The sequence below is a fragment of the Salminus brasiliensis genome, chromosome 17, assembly GCF_030463535.1.
Source record: "Salminus brasiliensis chromosome 17, fSalBra1.hap2, whole genome shotgun sequence".
In the NCBI taxonomy this organism is placed as follows: domain Eukaryota; kingdom Metazoa; phylum Chordata; class Actinopteri; order Characiformes; family Bryconidae; genus Salminus; species Salminus brasiliensis.
Genome location: NC_132894.1, coordinates 33,757,707 through 33,775,531, shown reverse-complemented (window position 1 = coordinate 33,775,531; position 17,825 = coordinate 33,757,707). Strand labels below are relative to the sequence as shown.

Below are 17,825 nucleotides of genomic sequence, written 5' to 3'. Positions count from 1 at the left end.
TGGGTCTTTTTTGATCTGTAGGACTGCAAAACTCATGTGGAGGACAAGAAACTCTGTGTAACGAGGGTATAAATGGATTATTTTAGTTGTATTATAGCTATTAATAGAGATTAAAGTCCCTATTAGCAAACCTATGAACCTATGGACACTCACTATAATAGTACTACACTCTCAAATAGGCTCCAATACAAGGCTTTGTAGATTGTTTCTCATGGTTCCTGCTTCAGAATTTGGCAATCACATCACCATTTCAGCATGACCTTATTTCTTACACATATTATATCTATCATCCTAAACCAGCAAACATCAGAAATAACGGCCCAAACACCTACTCTAAGAAAGCCAGTCTATACTTCAGAGTGAAAGATGAACAACGACATTTGAAGAATTGTAAGTACATGATAATCAAACCCAGAGATCAGACCCGATGCCTTACCTTAGCCGGAGGGCAGGGACAGTGGCTGGACTGGCTGGACTGAAGAGCAGAAGAAAGAGGGCTGGGGTACAGCAGGAGACTCAGTGGGGCCGGGTGAGGGGCGGTGCTGTGTGTGTTGGGGCAGCAAGCCGAGCAGAATGATGTAAAGTGTCACTTACTGAAGAACTGACCTGTCACAGAGAGGAATTCAGAGCAGCTTAGTCTAATTTGCATAATAAACCGGCCAAATAGGGGCGGAGCATACCCCAGTGTTCAGTGGGATTGCAGTGGTCAGTACCCACCAAAAAAGTACTCCAAGGAAGGACAACCAGTGAGCCGGTGACAGGGTCTGTGGGCACCTAAGTGTCATTGTTGCAATCTATGGAGGCCCAACCTCACAAATTCCAGAAGCTGAAGGATCTGCTGCTAACGTCTTGGTGCCAGATCCAACAGGATGCCTTCAGAGGTCTTGTGGAGGTTACTGCGGTGGGCATAAGGGTGACCTGCTCAGTATTAGGCAGATGGTGATAATGTTATGGCTGATGTCTGCCTTTGGCTGAAAACCGACTTAGCACTGTAATGACAACACTGCCACCTGGTGGTCTGTAGCTGGCAGCTTTACGTCTACCTTGTCCACACTGAGACATTTTATGTTCTGGCAAGTTCTGTTCATGCCTGTTCCTGGGAATGCTTCCTGGGAATGACTCAGGAAACCAGAGTGAAAATAAATAATGTGCCATAACATTAAAACCAGTTATGTGACATAAAAAAACACTTTCAGTTAGAAGGCTCCTGTCAAGTGCTGGATATATTAGATCTTTCTTGAAGTTCTTGAAGGTAATGAAGGTGTTGAAGCAGGAGAAATGCACAAGCCTAAGAATCAGAGCCATTTTGTGAGGTTCTAGACAACAACTGGGTCATCAGAACATCTCCACAGCATCCCATCCGGTATGCAGTGGCCTACCAAAAGTGCTTCAAGAAAAGTGCTGGTGAACCGGAGACTGGGTCATGGGCACCCAAGGATCGTTGATGCTCATGGATGCTCCACCTCACAACTTACAGGACCTGTAAAAGGATCTGGAGGACCTGGAAGTGTCCTGAGATACCACAGTAAAGGGTTTGTAAAGGGCATGCCTCCACGGGTCAGAGGTGTTTCGTTGGCACGAGGGAGGTGGACCTACAGAATATTAAGCGGTTTTTAAGTGGTTTTAATGTTATGGCTGTTGGGTGTAAAAGTCAAAAGTTAATGATTAAACAAATAAAAAGTGGTTTTTGTTTGGTGGGAGGGTGGATTAACATAATTGCAGGCAGTTTCAAGTCAAGGCAGATTTATTTGTGTAGCTTTTAACAACTGTTCTTGTCACAAAGCAGCTTTACATAATTAATCATTAGTAAAAGACCGAAAAAAATAAATAACATAAAAAGACATGTAAAAAAAAAAGACCCCCAGTGAGCAGCCAACAGCGACAGTGGCAAGGAGAAACTTCCTCAGAGCTGGAGGAAGAAACCTTGGGAGGAACCAGGACTCACAAGGGGGACCCGACCCGTCCTCCTCTGATCAGAACTATTTATTAATTATTAATAAAAGTTACCAAACCATCTATACTGTTAAACTGCTCTGATCATAATCCTAATATATTAATCATGGTGTCGTATAACTTAATATGGCAGTCATGGCAGTGATGGTCAAAGGAATGAGAGTAATGATATTATATAATCTAATATTATGTTATAATATAATATTATTAGTGGCAGATAGTTAAGAGTCCATTTAAGTCTTAACATGGTCATTAAACAGGTAAGTTTTATTCAACATTAATACAAACTTGACCGTATTTTTTATTAAATAACGATACAATCAACTGCACCATAACTCAACTGATTGGCAAAAGAAAGAATAGATATTTATATACATATCTCCTTGAAATGTAATTGAGCAGTAACTCTATTCAGTAATTCTCAGAATTAAGTCCCAATTGTCTAGTTACTGTCCGCTCTGTACTTTTATACAAAGTGCTATTTTCCACCTAGAAACCCCCCCCCCCCCCCCTCAAAAAAAAAACACAGTATAACAATGCTTTCCTCCAGAGTGGATTTATTGATTGTGTATTCTATAAAATTCAACAATTCCCAACCAATTCTCTTCAATCTGTGTATCCGAGTGAATAGACAGCATACACAGATTTATGCAAGCCATCTTTAAATCAAAGGCACTGTATTAACCAAGCTATGATACCAGCTTTACAACGTTAGCAAGGAGTCTCCTTACTCCTTACGCCTCAACAGCCCTGTGCATTTCTGTCCTGCTGAAATGTAAACATGCTGTAACTGCATGATAGATGTAGAAATCTGTTGCAGATTAAATAACGTCAATAGACTGAACAATACGGTGCAGCGAGCAACAGTGTGTTAACAGAGTCCTCGTCGCATTAAATGCTTCTCAGAACTTCAAGTCGTTGATCACATAATGACATAAATACACATACTGTTTAAAAACAAAAGCACCAAGGGTTTAATATTAGAGTCTCTGACAAATCAGCAGTTAAACGTTTTTAAAAAATTGCATAAAAAAAGATCTTAAACATGAGTCTAGAAACAACTTACAAGACAAATGTAAGCAGATATCGATTACATGGATTATACTACACTTATATAAGCAATGCCATACTCTCTGAGCACATAAGAGTTGGGCAATGTGATAATATTAGATTGTATCGTGATTCATTTTGTTATTGTGCTTGTCTAAGCATATTGAGGATATCCTCAGTGCTTAAAGAACACGGATAGATAGATGGCACATTTCATTACAGTGTAATTAGTCTGGTTTAATTGGATGAATTGCAGAGGATTTTAATTAAAAAATAAAATTCACTACTAATTATGGGAAAGTATCTGAATAATTCTTATAAACTTATTTTTAATTTTACTCCATTTTTGTACGTCTAAGGTTAATATTTGAACCATATCGCCCAGCCTTAGTTCCATATAGTACCGATAAAGTGATTTCGGACCCTTGTTAAAGCTGAATCAAACAATTTTTCTTAAATAAAGAAAAAGGTCCCAAGATCCCAAGTTCTGAAGAACATTTAAGCATTTATATGGTTCTCTGAGTTGCCATGGATCTATGTTAACCCGTTAAAAACACTTGAAGAACCCTTTAAAATGTGTAGCAGAAGCACTATTGGTTCCCTAAAATATTTTAAACATTTTAAAAGGGTTCTTCACAGAACCTTTACATTATGTGGAGGTTCTTCAAATTGTTCTTCAAAACGATCTTCAGATCGTTCTCAGCTTCTATGGGGAACCTAAAGTGGTCTACTACAGTGTCGTACAGAGGACCCTTTTTGGCCATTAAAAAAAAATATATAAAAAATAATAGTGTGTGTATATATATATATATATATATATATATATATATATATATATATATATATATATATATATATATATTCTTCACTGTAAAAAATATATTGGCAAGTGAAATCATCTCAAATATTATTTATACTGAATATCCAATTTTGAGATTTAACATTACTATAGAATTGTTATTAAACTTATTTATTTTATTTATTTCTCTTCTTAAAAAAACAACAAAACCCCAACACAGCCTGTTTTTCTGACCTCACAAGAACCAGTTCATTTACATATCTCCGCCTATTCAGCCTACCACAGTTCAACCCGCCTGTTCTTAGCTCTGATTGTTTTTTGAATGAGGCCCAATGAAGAAAAGCCAATCAGAATGAGAGCCTATTTATCTTATATCAGTCTTAAAGGTACAGTATCAAAAACAGCGGCCTTTAATAAAGAGATGTTGATAAATGGTAAAATCATAAAAAATTAATTAATGTCTGTTTTTGGAACATAAAACCTTTTAAATGTTTTAGGTGGACCACAAGGAAGAAAATAAAATACAAAAAACAAATTCTGGATATGGGCTCTAGATTAATAATTAATTAATGCAATATTAATGAATGCAATATTCTGTATATTATTCCTCCAATATGTTATAGATATACTGACAATATTTAAGATGACTTCACTTGCTGGGATAGCAGTGTTTCAGTCACGTTCAGATGTAGAGTTGGCTTAAAAAAAATTAAATGAATGAAACTTGTTAGAAATGTGTCAATCAAAAGTGTCAGTTAATATTAAAATGATATTTTGGATTTTAAAAACAAACAAATAAACAAATAAACAAACAAACAAACAATGTCACCTTCCTATTTCACGGTAAACAGTGTGTGTTCTGCTTCTCTTGGTCTACGGCAAAAATGAACCTTCGCTCTAAAGCAAGTCCAATCAGTGTCCGTCTCTGATGGACTGAAGTTGATCATTAACTCGGTCAGTTGGTCAGAAACGCTCTTCTTTGCAGAACTTTCCAATTTCAGGAAGCTGTATTATGCACGCAAGCTTCATAAGAAACATCTGTGGGCCAGTGGGCAACGTTCTCTCAGCCCAGAAAACAGAGACCAGCCATAATTGAGAACCCCACTAAGATGAAGAGGACTTTGAGGAGCTGCCGCTCTGGAGAGTTGAGTTCATGAGGGAGGATCTCCAGGAAGGTGATGTAGATGAACGTTCCGGCCGCCAGCCCTTCCAGAACCGCCTGGATTAGCGCCCCCGCATGGAACTGAGCTTCGCTGACTCCGATGCCCACCCCGATGCCGATCGGCGACATTACGGCGAAGACAGTGACGTAGATGGCCACCCACATGGGCCGGACTGCACTCTGGACCAGCTTCACTGACAGACTGAAGACGATGATGCTCTTGTGGACCAGGATGGCGATGCAAATCTCCAACACCTGGGTATAAAAAAAGTTGTTGATGCTTATCTTTAACTAATATATATTTATATGATTATTTACTTCCATATGTGGACAAAAGTATTGGGACATGCATTGTTATACTTATTTTAAAAAAAGAAAAAAAAACTTCTGTTGGAGTAATTGTCTCTCCTGCCGAGTAAAGAAGGCTTTCTAGATTTTGGAGGATCACTGCTGTGAGGATTTGATTGCATTCAATCCACCATTAGTGAGGTCAGGATGTTGTCAGAAGTACTGGATGGAGCACCACTATTCCACTAGCCCATACCTGGCATTACTGGAAGTACTTCTTTACAGGGACTAGACAAGCTGTGGTTATGTGCATTTGCACATCTGTGACAGCAATGGGTGCAACTTAAAGTAGATAAATGCAGGGGTGTCCACAAACATTTGGCAACATATTGCATGTGGACGTACTTCGGCCAGAATCCATTTAAACCAATCATCTCCACAAAGGACCGATGGCCCTGCAGGCTTACATTCTTAAAATAAAGGCGTTTCAAATGGTTTGGCTTTGGGCGTAGAAGAACCATGGCTAGTTTCATAAAGAGGCATTTTTGAGTATCAAGAACCTTTCAGAGGTCTAAAGAACCTTCACTGGATATAAACGTTCTTCACCCAATAGCTCTATTACAAGCATGGTTCTTTAAGGAACCGGAAGTGGATCTTCTATGGCACTGAAACACCTTTTCTGAAGCTCCTGAAAACATGCAGCCACATCCTGCATTCGAGGAGAAGATTGGTGACCCATGATTAATCAGCCAGGCCTATCTCAAAACGTACGCCACTTCTGTTTTACTTCCAGTAACTCACACATGGTTTCTCACCAGTTACTGCCAGCGTAGTACACGCTGTCAAATATCAGATTAAACCACCAGATCAAAACTGCTGATCAGTCATCTAGTCAGCTTTTAGAACACACTCCCCCACTGTCACTTCCTGCCAGTTCACGGACTCAAAACCAGCCCTCTGCTCCAACCTTTATGTGCTACTCATTTTAAACCACATTTAGAAGTAGTGAGTGATCTGATCACTCTAATTTGATCTGACAAAATCTATATAACCTGAACATGATCCAACACCAGGCATTCATGAGGTGGGAGGGGATAAAGCCCCCCAGCAGCATCGAGCTGTGGAACTGTGTTCTTTGGAATGATGGATGGTGCTCCATCCAATACTTTCGAGAAGAGTTGGGGAGCTGGGAATGAGGTGGGGTGGTGATCATCCAACAACATCACTTGTCTAGTCATTGAATGAAATCAAATAATCATAGCGACGCTTCTCCAAAATGTAGCAGAAAGCCTTCCATGGACAGTAAAAGTCCAAATACTTTTGTCCGTACAGGCTGTAGTAACAAACTGTCGTAATCAAACTTTCTATGAAAACCTTGTCATGTAGATTATGCCATTTTAAGGCATTTCTATTGGTCTGTTTTGAAGGTGGCGATGATTTGCACATGCTGTGTTTTGTGTAAGTGTAACCATGACTACGATCTCGCTGAGCAGAGTGAGAAAAGTTTGGCAACCTTGGACTCAGCTATGACTCACGGAGGTCAATGTAACCCTAATGAAGCGTCACATGGTGAGCATGGGAAGGTTAGCCCTCACACTTTTACTCACTCAAAAGCTCACGCAGCTAAAACACTACAGGTTTTTAAAGAGATTGCTGATAGGAAGAAATGTCCATTGCACACTAAACAACTAGGGGTCGTCCACTATACGGCTTCAACCTGCTGCTGAACCAAACCGGACACGTCCCAAAACTCCAGCTATCCTTTTGCCTCGCATTACCTAGTGGTAACCTAAGATTTGTGCCACCATCTGCACAAAATGAGAGCAACGTATGTGGGAAGACGGGGTCAGCATGGTCTGTAGAGACTGCAGAGAGAGTGGGAGGAGGTGACCAGCACAGCCCATTTTGGAGGATGCCCTACGTACGAGGCAGATGTCGGCTTCTTATACGAATTTCCATTCCACCTTAAATGGAGCTGCAGTATCGGGACATTTACTCGCATCAAGCAGGCTTACATTCTTAAAATAAAGGCGAATGGTAAATAAGATTGGTGACCCATGATTAATCAGCCAGGCCTATCTCAAAACGTACGCCACTTCTGTTTTACTTCCAGTAACTCACACATGGTTTCTCACGAGTTACTGCCAGCGTAGTACACGCTGTCAAATATCAGATTAAACCACCAGATCAAAACTGCTGATCAGTCATCTAGTCAGCTTTTAGCACACACTCCCCCCACTGCCACTTCCTGCCAGTTCACAGACTCAAAACCAGCCCTCTGCTCCAACCTTTATGTGCTGTCCATTTACACTCGTCTGCAATGTGGCCAGGATCTGTCTCTTAAACCACATTCAGAGGTAGTGAGTGGTCTGATCACTCTAATTTGATCTGACAAAATCTGTCCCCTGATAATGACCCAAACACTGCATTTCCGTGCTCAGCTTTCCTTATAGCGCATCATCAGGACAGCAGAGAGGATCCCTGGGTGCAATCTGCCAACGATTCAGGTGATCTATACCAGCAGGGTGAGGAATCGTGCTGGCAAAATTACAGCTGACCCTTCTCATTACATCTTCCAGGCATTCACCTCTGGTTGAAGACTCAGAACCATCAATACCATCAAAATCAGCACAACACGAAACGCTAACAGCCCTCCCCTCCAAAAGCTGTAGCGCTCCTAAACCACAGTGGACACCTCACACCCTAATCTACAAACCCAATCTACAAACCCAATCTACAAACCTAATCTACAAACCCAATCTACAAACCCAATCTACAAACCCAATCTATAAACCTAATCTACAAACCCAATCTATAAACCCAATCTACAAACCCAATCTATAAACCCAATATACAAACCCAATCTACAAACCCAATCTACAAACCCAATCTACAATCCTAATCTACAAACCTAATCTACAAACCTAATCTACAAACCTAATCTACAAACCCAATCTACAAACCCAATCTACAAACCCAATCTACAAACCCAATCTACAAACCCAATCTACAAACCTAATCTACAAACCTAATCTACAAACCCAATCTACAAACCCAATCTACAAACCCAATCTACAAACCTAATCTACAAACCCAATCTACAAACCTAATCTACAAACCCAATCTACAAACCCAATCTACAAACCTAATCTACAAACCTAATCTACAAACCCAAACCTAGTCTACAATCCTAATCTACAAACCTAATCTACAAACCTAATCTACAAACCTAATCTACAAACCCAATCTACAAACCCAATCTACAAACCCAATCTACAAACCCAATCTATAAACCTAATCTACAAACCCAATCTATAAACCCAATCTACAAACCCAATCTATAAACCTAATCTACAAACCCAATCTATAAACCCAATCTATAAACCCAATCTACAAACCCAATCTATAAACCCAATATACAAACCCAATCTATAAACCCAATCTATAAACCCAATCTACAAACCCAATCTACAAACCCAATCTATAAACCCAATATACAAACCCAATCTATAAACCTAATCTATAAACCCAATCTACAAACCTAATCTACAAACCTAATCTATAAACCTAATCTACAAACCCAATCTACAAACCCAATCTACAAACCCAATCTACAAACCTAATCTACAAACCCAATCTACAAACCTAATCTACAAACCCAATCTACAAACCCAATCTACAAACCTAATCTACAAACCTAATCTACAAACCCAAACCTAGTCTACAATCCTAATCTACAAACCTAATCTATAAACCCAATCTGTAACTAAACTGAGCTTCTAAACTTCACTGAACTGAACTTCACTGCTACACAGTTCTGATACATAACATTTGCACTAGGATTCTCTGCACAGCTGTACAGATGTTAATTTTCTGTAAATGATTATATCATTATATCTGTACATAATAGTTTGAATATAGATGTCTACTCAGGCTACATATGGATATGCAGTATTCATACTGCATACAGTATAGATTTCTGATTACAGATTTTATTTATTTATTTATTTTTACAACTTCTTATTACTTTTAGTATTTAGTAACTTATTCTACTCATTTAGTGTATTTTTTTCTCTTAGTGTAATACTTGTTAACAGTCTGTGTGTTTGTTACATGTCAAACTCATAAGTGTTGCTCACACCAAGTACAATTCCTTGAATGTGTAACATACAGTACACGCTACTACGTTTCGCTCCAGTCGAAGCCCTCCGACTGGTCTGAAAGCGAACGGGAGGCCGAAAATCTGAAAACTCTAGAGTCAGTGTGAATTCACTCTGGGCTTGTTTACACCTTGCGTTCAACCAGTCACCATCGATCTTCTCCGCAGTGAGCTGGTGTAGCTGCAGGCTCTCGTTGCAATTAAGCTGGAGCAGCACATGATTTCACTGATTCCAGAGATGGTGAAACAGCTGAGACGGGCTCCTGTTTGGCTTCCATGAAAATGAAAACCGAGCCTCTGCAGATAAGAGTGCATCTCCGGGGTGACAGGATGAGATTGGGTTTTACTTTCCCATGTTAAAAAGCACGTCAGCAGTTACACCACCTTTCACTTCTACTCACTCAGCTAGGACGTGAACATGCTTCTGCTGGAGGTGAGAGGATGAGAACGTGTAAGAGTTGGTGAACCCAGCTGGGAACATTGTTTTTCTCATGAATCATTACTTATACATTATTGCTGTAGCCAGAACCAGAATTAGGCATTCCTGAAGTAGAGGATGAAATAGAGGTTGAAGAGATAATGCAGTCATCTCCAAGCCTCCTCCTGAGGACCTACCTTCCTGGAGGTTTCAACCCAAATCTAACTGACCCCATTTACCAAATCAGGGACTTCTGAGGGCAGTAATTGATTTGTTCAGGTGGAGTGGATTAGTGTTGCATCCAAAATCAGTCTGTGTGCAGGTACTATCTACTAGGGTTAGAGACCACTTCGATAATGCATAATGATTTATCCATAACAGAACACGGTCAACTGGACAAGATCAATTGCGGCTGGCGGAGCAAAGTTTGACACCCGTGTTGCGACAGAAAGTGTTTACCTTAGTGTTTGTAGTTTGTAAACCAATGGCCAATCCTTCGAACACAGAGTGCAGGGAAAGAGACAGAAACAGCATGAAGGAGCGGAAAGAAGAATGGGCCTGCAGGTCCACGTGAACGTGATGAGCGCTGCCCTCCAGGTCGTTCACAGAGCGATGTCCATGAGCGTGGCCGTGGCCCACCTGGGGCAGCAGCGGGGCGGTTTCCTCGCTCCTGGGGCCGTGGCAGCTGAGGACAAGCCTCTCCAGGATCAGGACGGTGAAGAAGCCACATGCCATGATGAACTCGGCCATGGGGAAACTGTCCTGTTTAGATAAGGAAAATAATGAAAGATCAGGACAGAGAAGTTCCTTCAGGCGCCAGTGGAAACAACGGTCTGTTATGAACACGAGCTAACTCACATCCAGCCCCTGCAGTTGCTCGCTTATGTCAGACAGATAGTCTGGGATGATGTCCAAGAGACAGGCAGCCAGGAACACTCCGCCCGCAAAACAGCTGATAAAACTCAGCACTATTTGATGGGTTTCTGACGAAGAGAAGCAAAAACAGAAATTAGGGCGGAGTCAAGACACGATTATTAACTTACTGAAATTAACAGGTTACTCCTGGTGGTATATTATATTTCAGATTTGATCTGATACATATTCTTCCACTATGAAAATCAATGCTCCCGACACTGGAAGGGTGAAAACATGTGACGTACGTCAGCCAAAACCTCTGTTTCCCCAACCGTCGGCACTGGTTTCTGCTGGCCGATGCATCAGAGCTGGGTACGTGATGCTGCATCGACCAGCAGACGTCAGTGCCAGCCAGTACTGCACTGAAGTGATGTGGGGAGAAAGTGCCATCTACCCACCCTGGAGAAAGCAAGGCCAACTGAGCTCTCTCGGGGCCCTGGCTGTTGATGGCTAGCAGCATGACCGGGATTTGAACTCACGATCTTCTGGTCGAAGGGCCCCGATACAAGTCTTGGCATGTCTTGATATATTTTTTAAAATTTATATCAGAACAAAATATTTCACATTCATCTTTTTAATGTGCGGCCTACTAACGTTTAATTATTAAGAATAATCAGACATTGGAATTGGTATATAAAAATGTTTAAATATCATAAATAAATAAAGCTTAAGAATTTTTTTTTAAACAGAGCAAAGCAAAACTATTCAGGGTATGTCCTCTATTGTACAATATATTGTACAATAATGCAGCATTTTTAGAGTACTGCATTAAATTCAATCTATAGAGACACAGAGCGCCACAGTAGATCACATGTGACTTAAAATTTACACACAGAAAGACAGACAGTCTTTTGGGAAGCAAACAAATGTTATGGCAAGGTTAGTTACCTCAGCTAGTGTTACTATCCTAGCCCTGTACAGCTTGTATCTCATAGCTCGGAAACAGACAGTTCCCAGTGGGGGAAAGATACCAGATATAAATAAATGGGTCTAAATAAATTAATTGTACATATTCTGTAGTAAAAATCATTACTATTTTAGTAAAACATCATTGAGTACGATAACTGGATAGCAAGGTTATCATGACTGGCCTACCCCTGTATCATGATATATATACATATCATAAGGCCCTATTTGAATTGGATCAGTTTAGCGAAACCCCCACACCCAGCAATGAAATGGCTAGAACACCAGCAAGTTTCTAGAGTGCTGTGCCAGATGTTTGCATCACATGTGGTCACAGAACTCTAAAAATACATACATATCTGCAGCAGCCATACAATCACCCCTTTATCCCAACCATCAGCCTGTGGGATCTCGCTTTTCTGATTGACTGTACTGTCTTTCTCGTCCAGCTGGAGCTCTCCAAGTGTAGAGACGATAGAAACCACGTTCTATCACTTTCACAGACCAAGTAAATGGTCGAGAAACTCCATTTACTTTGAGATAAGCCACGGAGAATAAGATCCAGACGGGGAAAAAAAAAAAGACGGGGGGGTTCGAGAACAGCTGCAGTGTTGCTGGAAGACAGACAAGCAAAGTTCACTGATAAAGATGTTCATTAAGTGTAAACCACTCAGAATAATCACTGTCAGAGGTGGAGAGAGGGCCTAAAACTAATACGACCTTTGACTACTTCTGTAAAATGAAGTGGAAGTAAAGGAGCCATCAAGCCATCAATAGCAGCACTGTAGAACTGCAGAGGAAATGTCTAAAACATGCAGGAACATTGTTATTATCTGTGCTTCTATTTTTGAAATTTGTGGTGTAAAATAAAATAGCAAAGCTTAAAAGGTATTAATTAAAACCTAAACAATTAACAGGCTGAAAAAAAGATCTCAGGAATGTAGGTTCCTTTTCTTATAAATTAGGGTTGCAATGGTATGATAAGGTCTTGGAAAATATCAGGGATTTACGGTATCATAGTATACGGGATTTCACAGTTCTAATTATTCACTATTATTAGTTAAATAATGTTTAGTGATTGTCATATCATGGTATACCTAAAAATGGTATACAGCTGCAATCTTTACATGAAAATACTTTCGTATAAGTATTATCACTTGAATATTATCATTAGGACAAGTATTAGCATCTGTATACTGTCATTATTAATATTATTAGGTATGCACAGTGACATCACATTCATGTTAATGGACAGATGTTTAGAGCTGAGCGATATTTCAAATGGGTTACTGTACTTAACAGTGGGAATTTCATTTATTTTACTGCATCTGTAATCCATTAATTCTCTAAAGTCTAGGGATGGGCGATACAGTAAAATATATATAATATCACAATATTTAAAGACATTTTTACAGTGCACAATGTTTACCGTGATATTTTGACATGCAAACAAACGCACCAGTAGTGGCAGATTAAATATATAGATATGTCACTTTCATGCAAAATCTTACATCTTCATTTCTGTTGCTTTCACTTTCATTTCCTACTAAATGTAAGACCCTAAAGTTGTTCTTTAGATTAGGTCTGAGGAACAGGCCAATAGAAATGCTCCAAAACTACTTAAACGTTTTTACATTGGCAGTTGTTTCCCCGTCTCCTGTAAAAAGAAAATTTTAGAGAAAAGGTATGATATTAGATATAATCAGGGCTCAGCGATATGGTACAAATATTATATCACGATATTTAAAGACATATGTGGAAAACTGCATGAGCAGCCACAGATTCTTAACAGCTACTATTAAAGTCTTCTCACAGTCTGAGCAGTGATTTTCACATAAGATCTGCTGCTCGTCATCTAATGAACCAGCACTAATTACACTGTCTGTACTGAAATCTACAGCTGATCAGCTGATGTTCTTCAAGCACTGCCAATAGCAGCATCCTCCATACAAGAATACAATTGATCATGGTCATATTGCCCTATAATATAATACAGTCCACTCCAGCATGGCCAGGTCATGTGCCACACTTCTGCCAGCTCTAGTCTCATTAGCAGATTGCGCAACAGCTGGATTCAGTCATTACTTTCCTTCATCCAAAGCAATCTCAGAACTTTACACTGGCCAGCAGAACCGGGGTCTCCAGTTCTAGAGGACTGGTCAGGTTCTTACCTGTTCCAGTCGTTTCCCGGAACCATCTCATCCGAGCAGGGATAAACCCAAACAACAGGGTGAGAAGCAGCAGGCCGACCAGTGCGCCCACTTTGACCTGCAGAAGATAGTCCATCTCTGAAGTTCGGCTCAGTAAACACGCAGAAGCTGCTGGTAAACAAACCGGGAGGAGACGAAGCCCCCTCTGAACACAGCCAGCTGGCGCTAGCCTCCCTACAACGACTTTAAAAAATCAGCCAGTCACATGGCAACACGCATCTTAAGGGTGCCACCGGTGTCTCTGTGGTGTTTCTGGGTGAAAGAGGACCTTAAAAGAAGCTCGGCTGATCATATCCTGGGTTTCTCTGAGGAGCTCTGGGCTCTGTTGAGGACCATGCTGCACCCCACACTCCGGAGAAACTCCGCCCTGTGACGTTTACCAGCAGTACCCGTATTCCACCCGTATTCCGACAAGCCCCGCCTCGAGCGCTACGATTGGTTGGTAGATCTTAGCGTTTAATATTTAAAAGACTCATACTATTATTTATTTATTTATTTATTTAATTGTATTTATGTATTTATTTAAAATTGTTTATTTTATTTATTGTCGTTTTTTTTACTTATGTAATAATTATTTTATGTGCTCATAGCAAATTAATAACAATACCGAACAATACAATATAGTGTACATTATAATATGCATATATACAATACAATATAGTATAGATTATGATAATAATAAGAATGATAATAATAATAATGAAACAAATGTATTATTATTTATTTATTTATTTATTTTTGTTTATTTTATTTATTGTAGTTTTTTTACTTATATAATAATTATTTTATGTGCTCATAGCAAATTACTAACAATACCGAACAATGCAATATAGTGTACATTATAATATGCATATATACAATGCAATATAGTATAGATTATGATAATAATAATAATGAAACGAATGTATTATTATTTATTTATTTATTTATTTATTTTTGTTTATTTTATTTATTGTAGTTTTTTTACTTATATAATAATTATTTTATGTGCCCATAGCAAATTACTAACAATACCGAACAATACAATATAGTGTACATTATAATATGCATATATACAATGCAATATAGTATAGATTATGATAATAATAATAATAATGATAATAATAATAATGAAACGAATGTATTATTTATTTATTTATTTATTTATGTTTAGTTTTTTACTTAAATAATAATTATTTTATGTGCTTATAGCAATTCGCTAACAATACAATAAGGACTATACAACACAAGATAGTATAGATTATGATAATCATAACAACAACAATGACCATTTGTGCGTATTGTTATTATTATTGTTATTATTATTATTATTGCTGTTGTCATTATGTAATTTATATTTTCGCCTCTATATAATCTTTCTGTATTCATATATTAACCTAATAGTGTATTCTGTTGTAAATGTATACCCTTTTCACTATTTGTAATAATAATTTAACGATCGTGCAACACTTATATGATGATGATGATGATGATAATAATAATAATATTAATAATATAGAATAAATAATAATTATAGTAGTATACACATATTAGTATTGTTATGGTTGTTGCTGTTGTTATATAATTTGTAATATTTTCTTCTCTGTATAATATTGCTGTGTAAATGTATTAATATTTTCGTGTTTTTTTTTTTTTTATCATGTTTTCATATTTTCGTCCCGGATAATTAAGATTAAGCAGTAAATGATGTTTATATTAGAAATCATCGGGTTATTGAAGCTCTGGAGTTACAATAACACCAATAACAACAACAAAACAACATGGAAATCAGCCGGCTTATCAGCCAATCACAGCGCAGCGTGGGCGGAGCTTGTCTGAAAACGGGTCGTAAACAAACCGCGCTGTCTGAACTGGGCGCTTCCGCCCCTCACTGCTCTGACTCTGCGCGGCCAGAAATATGGTTTATTGGAAGCTTCCGAGTCACAGAGACACGTGTTATTCCCGGCTACCCTCTCGAGTATAATTAGGAGCTTTTAGGAGGACAGAATGACGAAGAAGAGAGAAGATGGAAAGGATGGGGCAGACTGGGTCAGCAGGGGGCAGCAGAGCTAAACATACTCCCTGAAACGACACATGACAGTCTTGTGACTGGAATCAGTCACACCCTCATGTGTTCATGTGAGGCGGTGCAGTGCAGAGTTCAGCCTTCCCAGTGCACTCAATCAGACTACTGTAGGCCTCAGTGCTCTTAATAATAGGAATCAGTTGATGTGATGTCCTCCCATAGTGCCCATAGAGTACACTAGTACTGAATAAGCTGTAGGTGGGGATTCTGATAGCCTAAAAGCACCATAGCAGCCATAATTGTCTGGTCTTTGATGGTCAATGAGGTTGCAAAGCTGGTCATTCAGAGGAGAAACATTCCCTATTCCGGTAAACCAGCTGGTTAAGCTGGTATGTTTTCATTTGAGTTTGATGGTTTAGCTGATCTATCAGCACGACCAAGCTGATAGACCATGGTCTAGCTAGGTCAACCAGTATGACCAAGCTGGATGATCATCATACTGGTCAACAAGCTTGGTCAAACTAGCTTGGATGAATAGCTTGGTCAGGTCTGTGATTATCTAGGAGGGAGGAAATTTCACCAGCTGACTTCTTGTTGCTCCTATTACATACAGAACCTTCTGGAGTTCAGTGAGCTCTTCAGAACCTCCCGTTCTTTCACTAAGGTGTGTAAGACAGGCTGACTGCATGGCTAGGGGCTTGATTTTCTACACCTGTAGCAATCGGACTGAATGAAACATCTGAATTATTCAATGATTATGAGGTGTGTCCAAATACTTTTGCCCATATTTTGTTTTATTTATATGGTTTATTGAGTTGTCATGAACTTTTGAAGGACCTTCTTTCTAGAGAGTGAAGGCTGTATTGATTATTGGTGCCCTCTAAGCAAAGAGGGTTCTATGTAGTGCTGCTTTTTTGTGTAAGGTTCTATAAAGAACCATCTACAAGAGCTTTTTACCAACAAAAAAGCAGACCTGTACTGAAGAACCATTGAAGAACCTCCTTTTTAAAGGCATTTTATAGCCATTTGGTGGCTTCAGGCCTTTCTAAATGTATCCAGTAACACACGGGGACCGTCCTGCAGGGCACAATCTGGTGATCCTCCTGCTCTGACCCACCTACCAAACCTACTAACAATCGTCTGAGGTGAATCAGGTGTGTATGAGCAGGGATATAACTGGACTGTGCTGGACTAAGACCCTCCAGGACCTCGGCCTGACCTCTGCGATACACCTTCCTTGCCCCTTCGAGCCTTTATTCACTTTTAGGTCTCAGAATCAGCAGGAGCACGAGCATGTGGGTGAAGTTAGGCCGAAGGTAGAGAGAGTAAAGTTTCTCATTTAATATTCCTGCTGCCAACTGAGCCCCACGCCGCTGAGTGAGCGCCGCTCCCCGAGGCATCAATAATACAAGAGGAAGTTATTGTTCCGCTGCAGGCGACACTGCTGCAGAATTAAAAGGGCTTGTGGGGAGGCTGTGCCGGCCCTTTCACTGCTTCTGCTCAGGTTTCCGGCCCAGCAGACAGCGCTCAGACATGAGAGAGATGATTCTGTACATTAGTGAAGGGCCTGATTGTCTGGAGCTGGGGACTTAGCGCCGCTCTTGTTTTTATGACAGCTGCAGGAGACCTCCTGGCACTACCGGGCGGAAAGCAATACTCTCAAGGACATTGTCCAAAGTTATATAGAGTGAGGGCAGGCTCTAAATGATTCTGGGGGATTTGTGTGACTGACAAATAGAATAGAATAAGGTGCTCGGGATAATCGGATCAGCTCGGATTCAGATGCTGGGCTTTGTTTTAGGCGCTGCTTTAATGTTATATATATATAAACTATTCCTTATTATCATTCAATTCCACCAATGTCTCAAAAATGGTGAAATTCTCTATAATTCAGTGCTTGAGAATTATAAAACAAAGCCATTCAGAGTGGATTTGGTATGAAATCATAAAATAATGTCTC

At 39.6% G+C, this 17,825-nt stretch overlaps 1 protein-coding gene across 1 annotated transcript; it reads right to left on the bottom strand.

The window, feature by feature from the left end:
- Positions 1-2,501: 2,501 nt before the first annotated feature.
- Positions 2,502-14,198, bottom strand: slc39a1 (solute carrier family 39 member 1). The gene is made up of 4 exons (XM_072660921.1): positions 13,822-14,198; positions 10,688-10,812; positions 10,289-10,591; positions 2,502-5,219 (listed from the first exon to the last, which is right to left on the bottom strand). The coding sequence occupies exons 1-4, from the start codon at positions 13,934-13,936 to the stop codon at positions 4,866-4,868; spliced, it is 897 nt and encodes a 298-aa protein (XP_072517022.1). The 5' UTR covers positions 13,937-14,198; the 3' UTR covers positions 2,502-4,865.
- Between the last annotated feature and the right edge of the window lie 3,627 nt (positions 14,199-17,825).

Bases quoted from the DNA above. Each gene is read 5' to 3' on its own strand.
- slc39a1 (XM_072660921.1), bottom strand. From the start codon at position 13,936: ATGGACTATCTTCTGCAGGTCAAAGTGGGCGCACTGGTCGGCCTGCTG. The intron at 10,592-10,687 runs GTGAGTTAGCTC...TTATCTAAACAG, and splicing joins AGCAACTGCAGGGGCTGGAT to GACAGTTTCCCCATGGCCGA. The intron at 5,220-10,288 runs GTAAACACTTTC...TTTTATACCCAG, and splicing joins TACAAACTACAAACACTAAG to GTGTTGGAGATTTGCATCGC.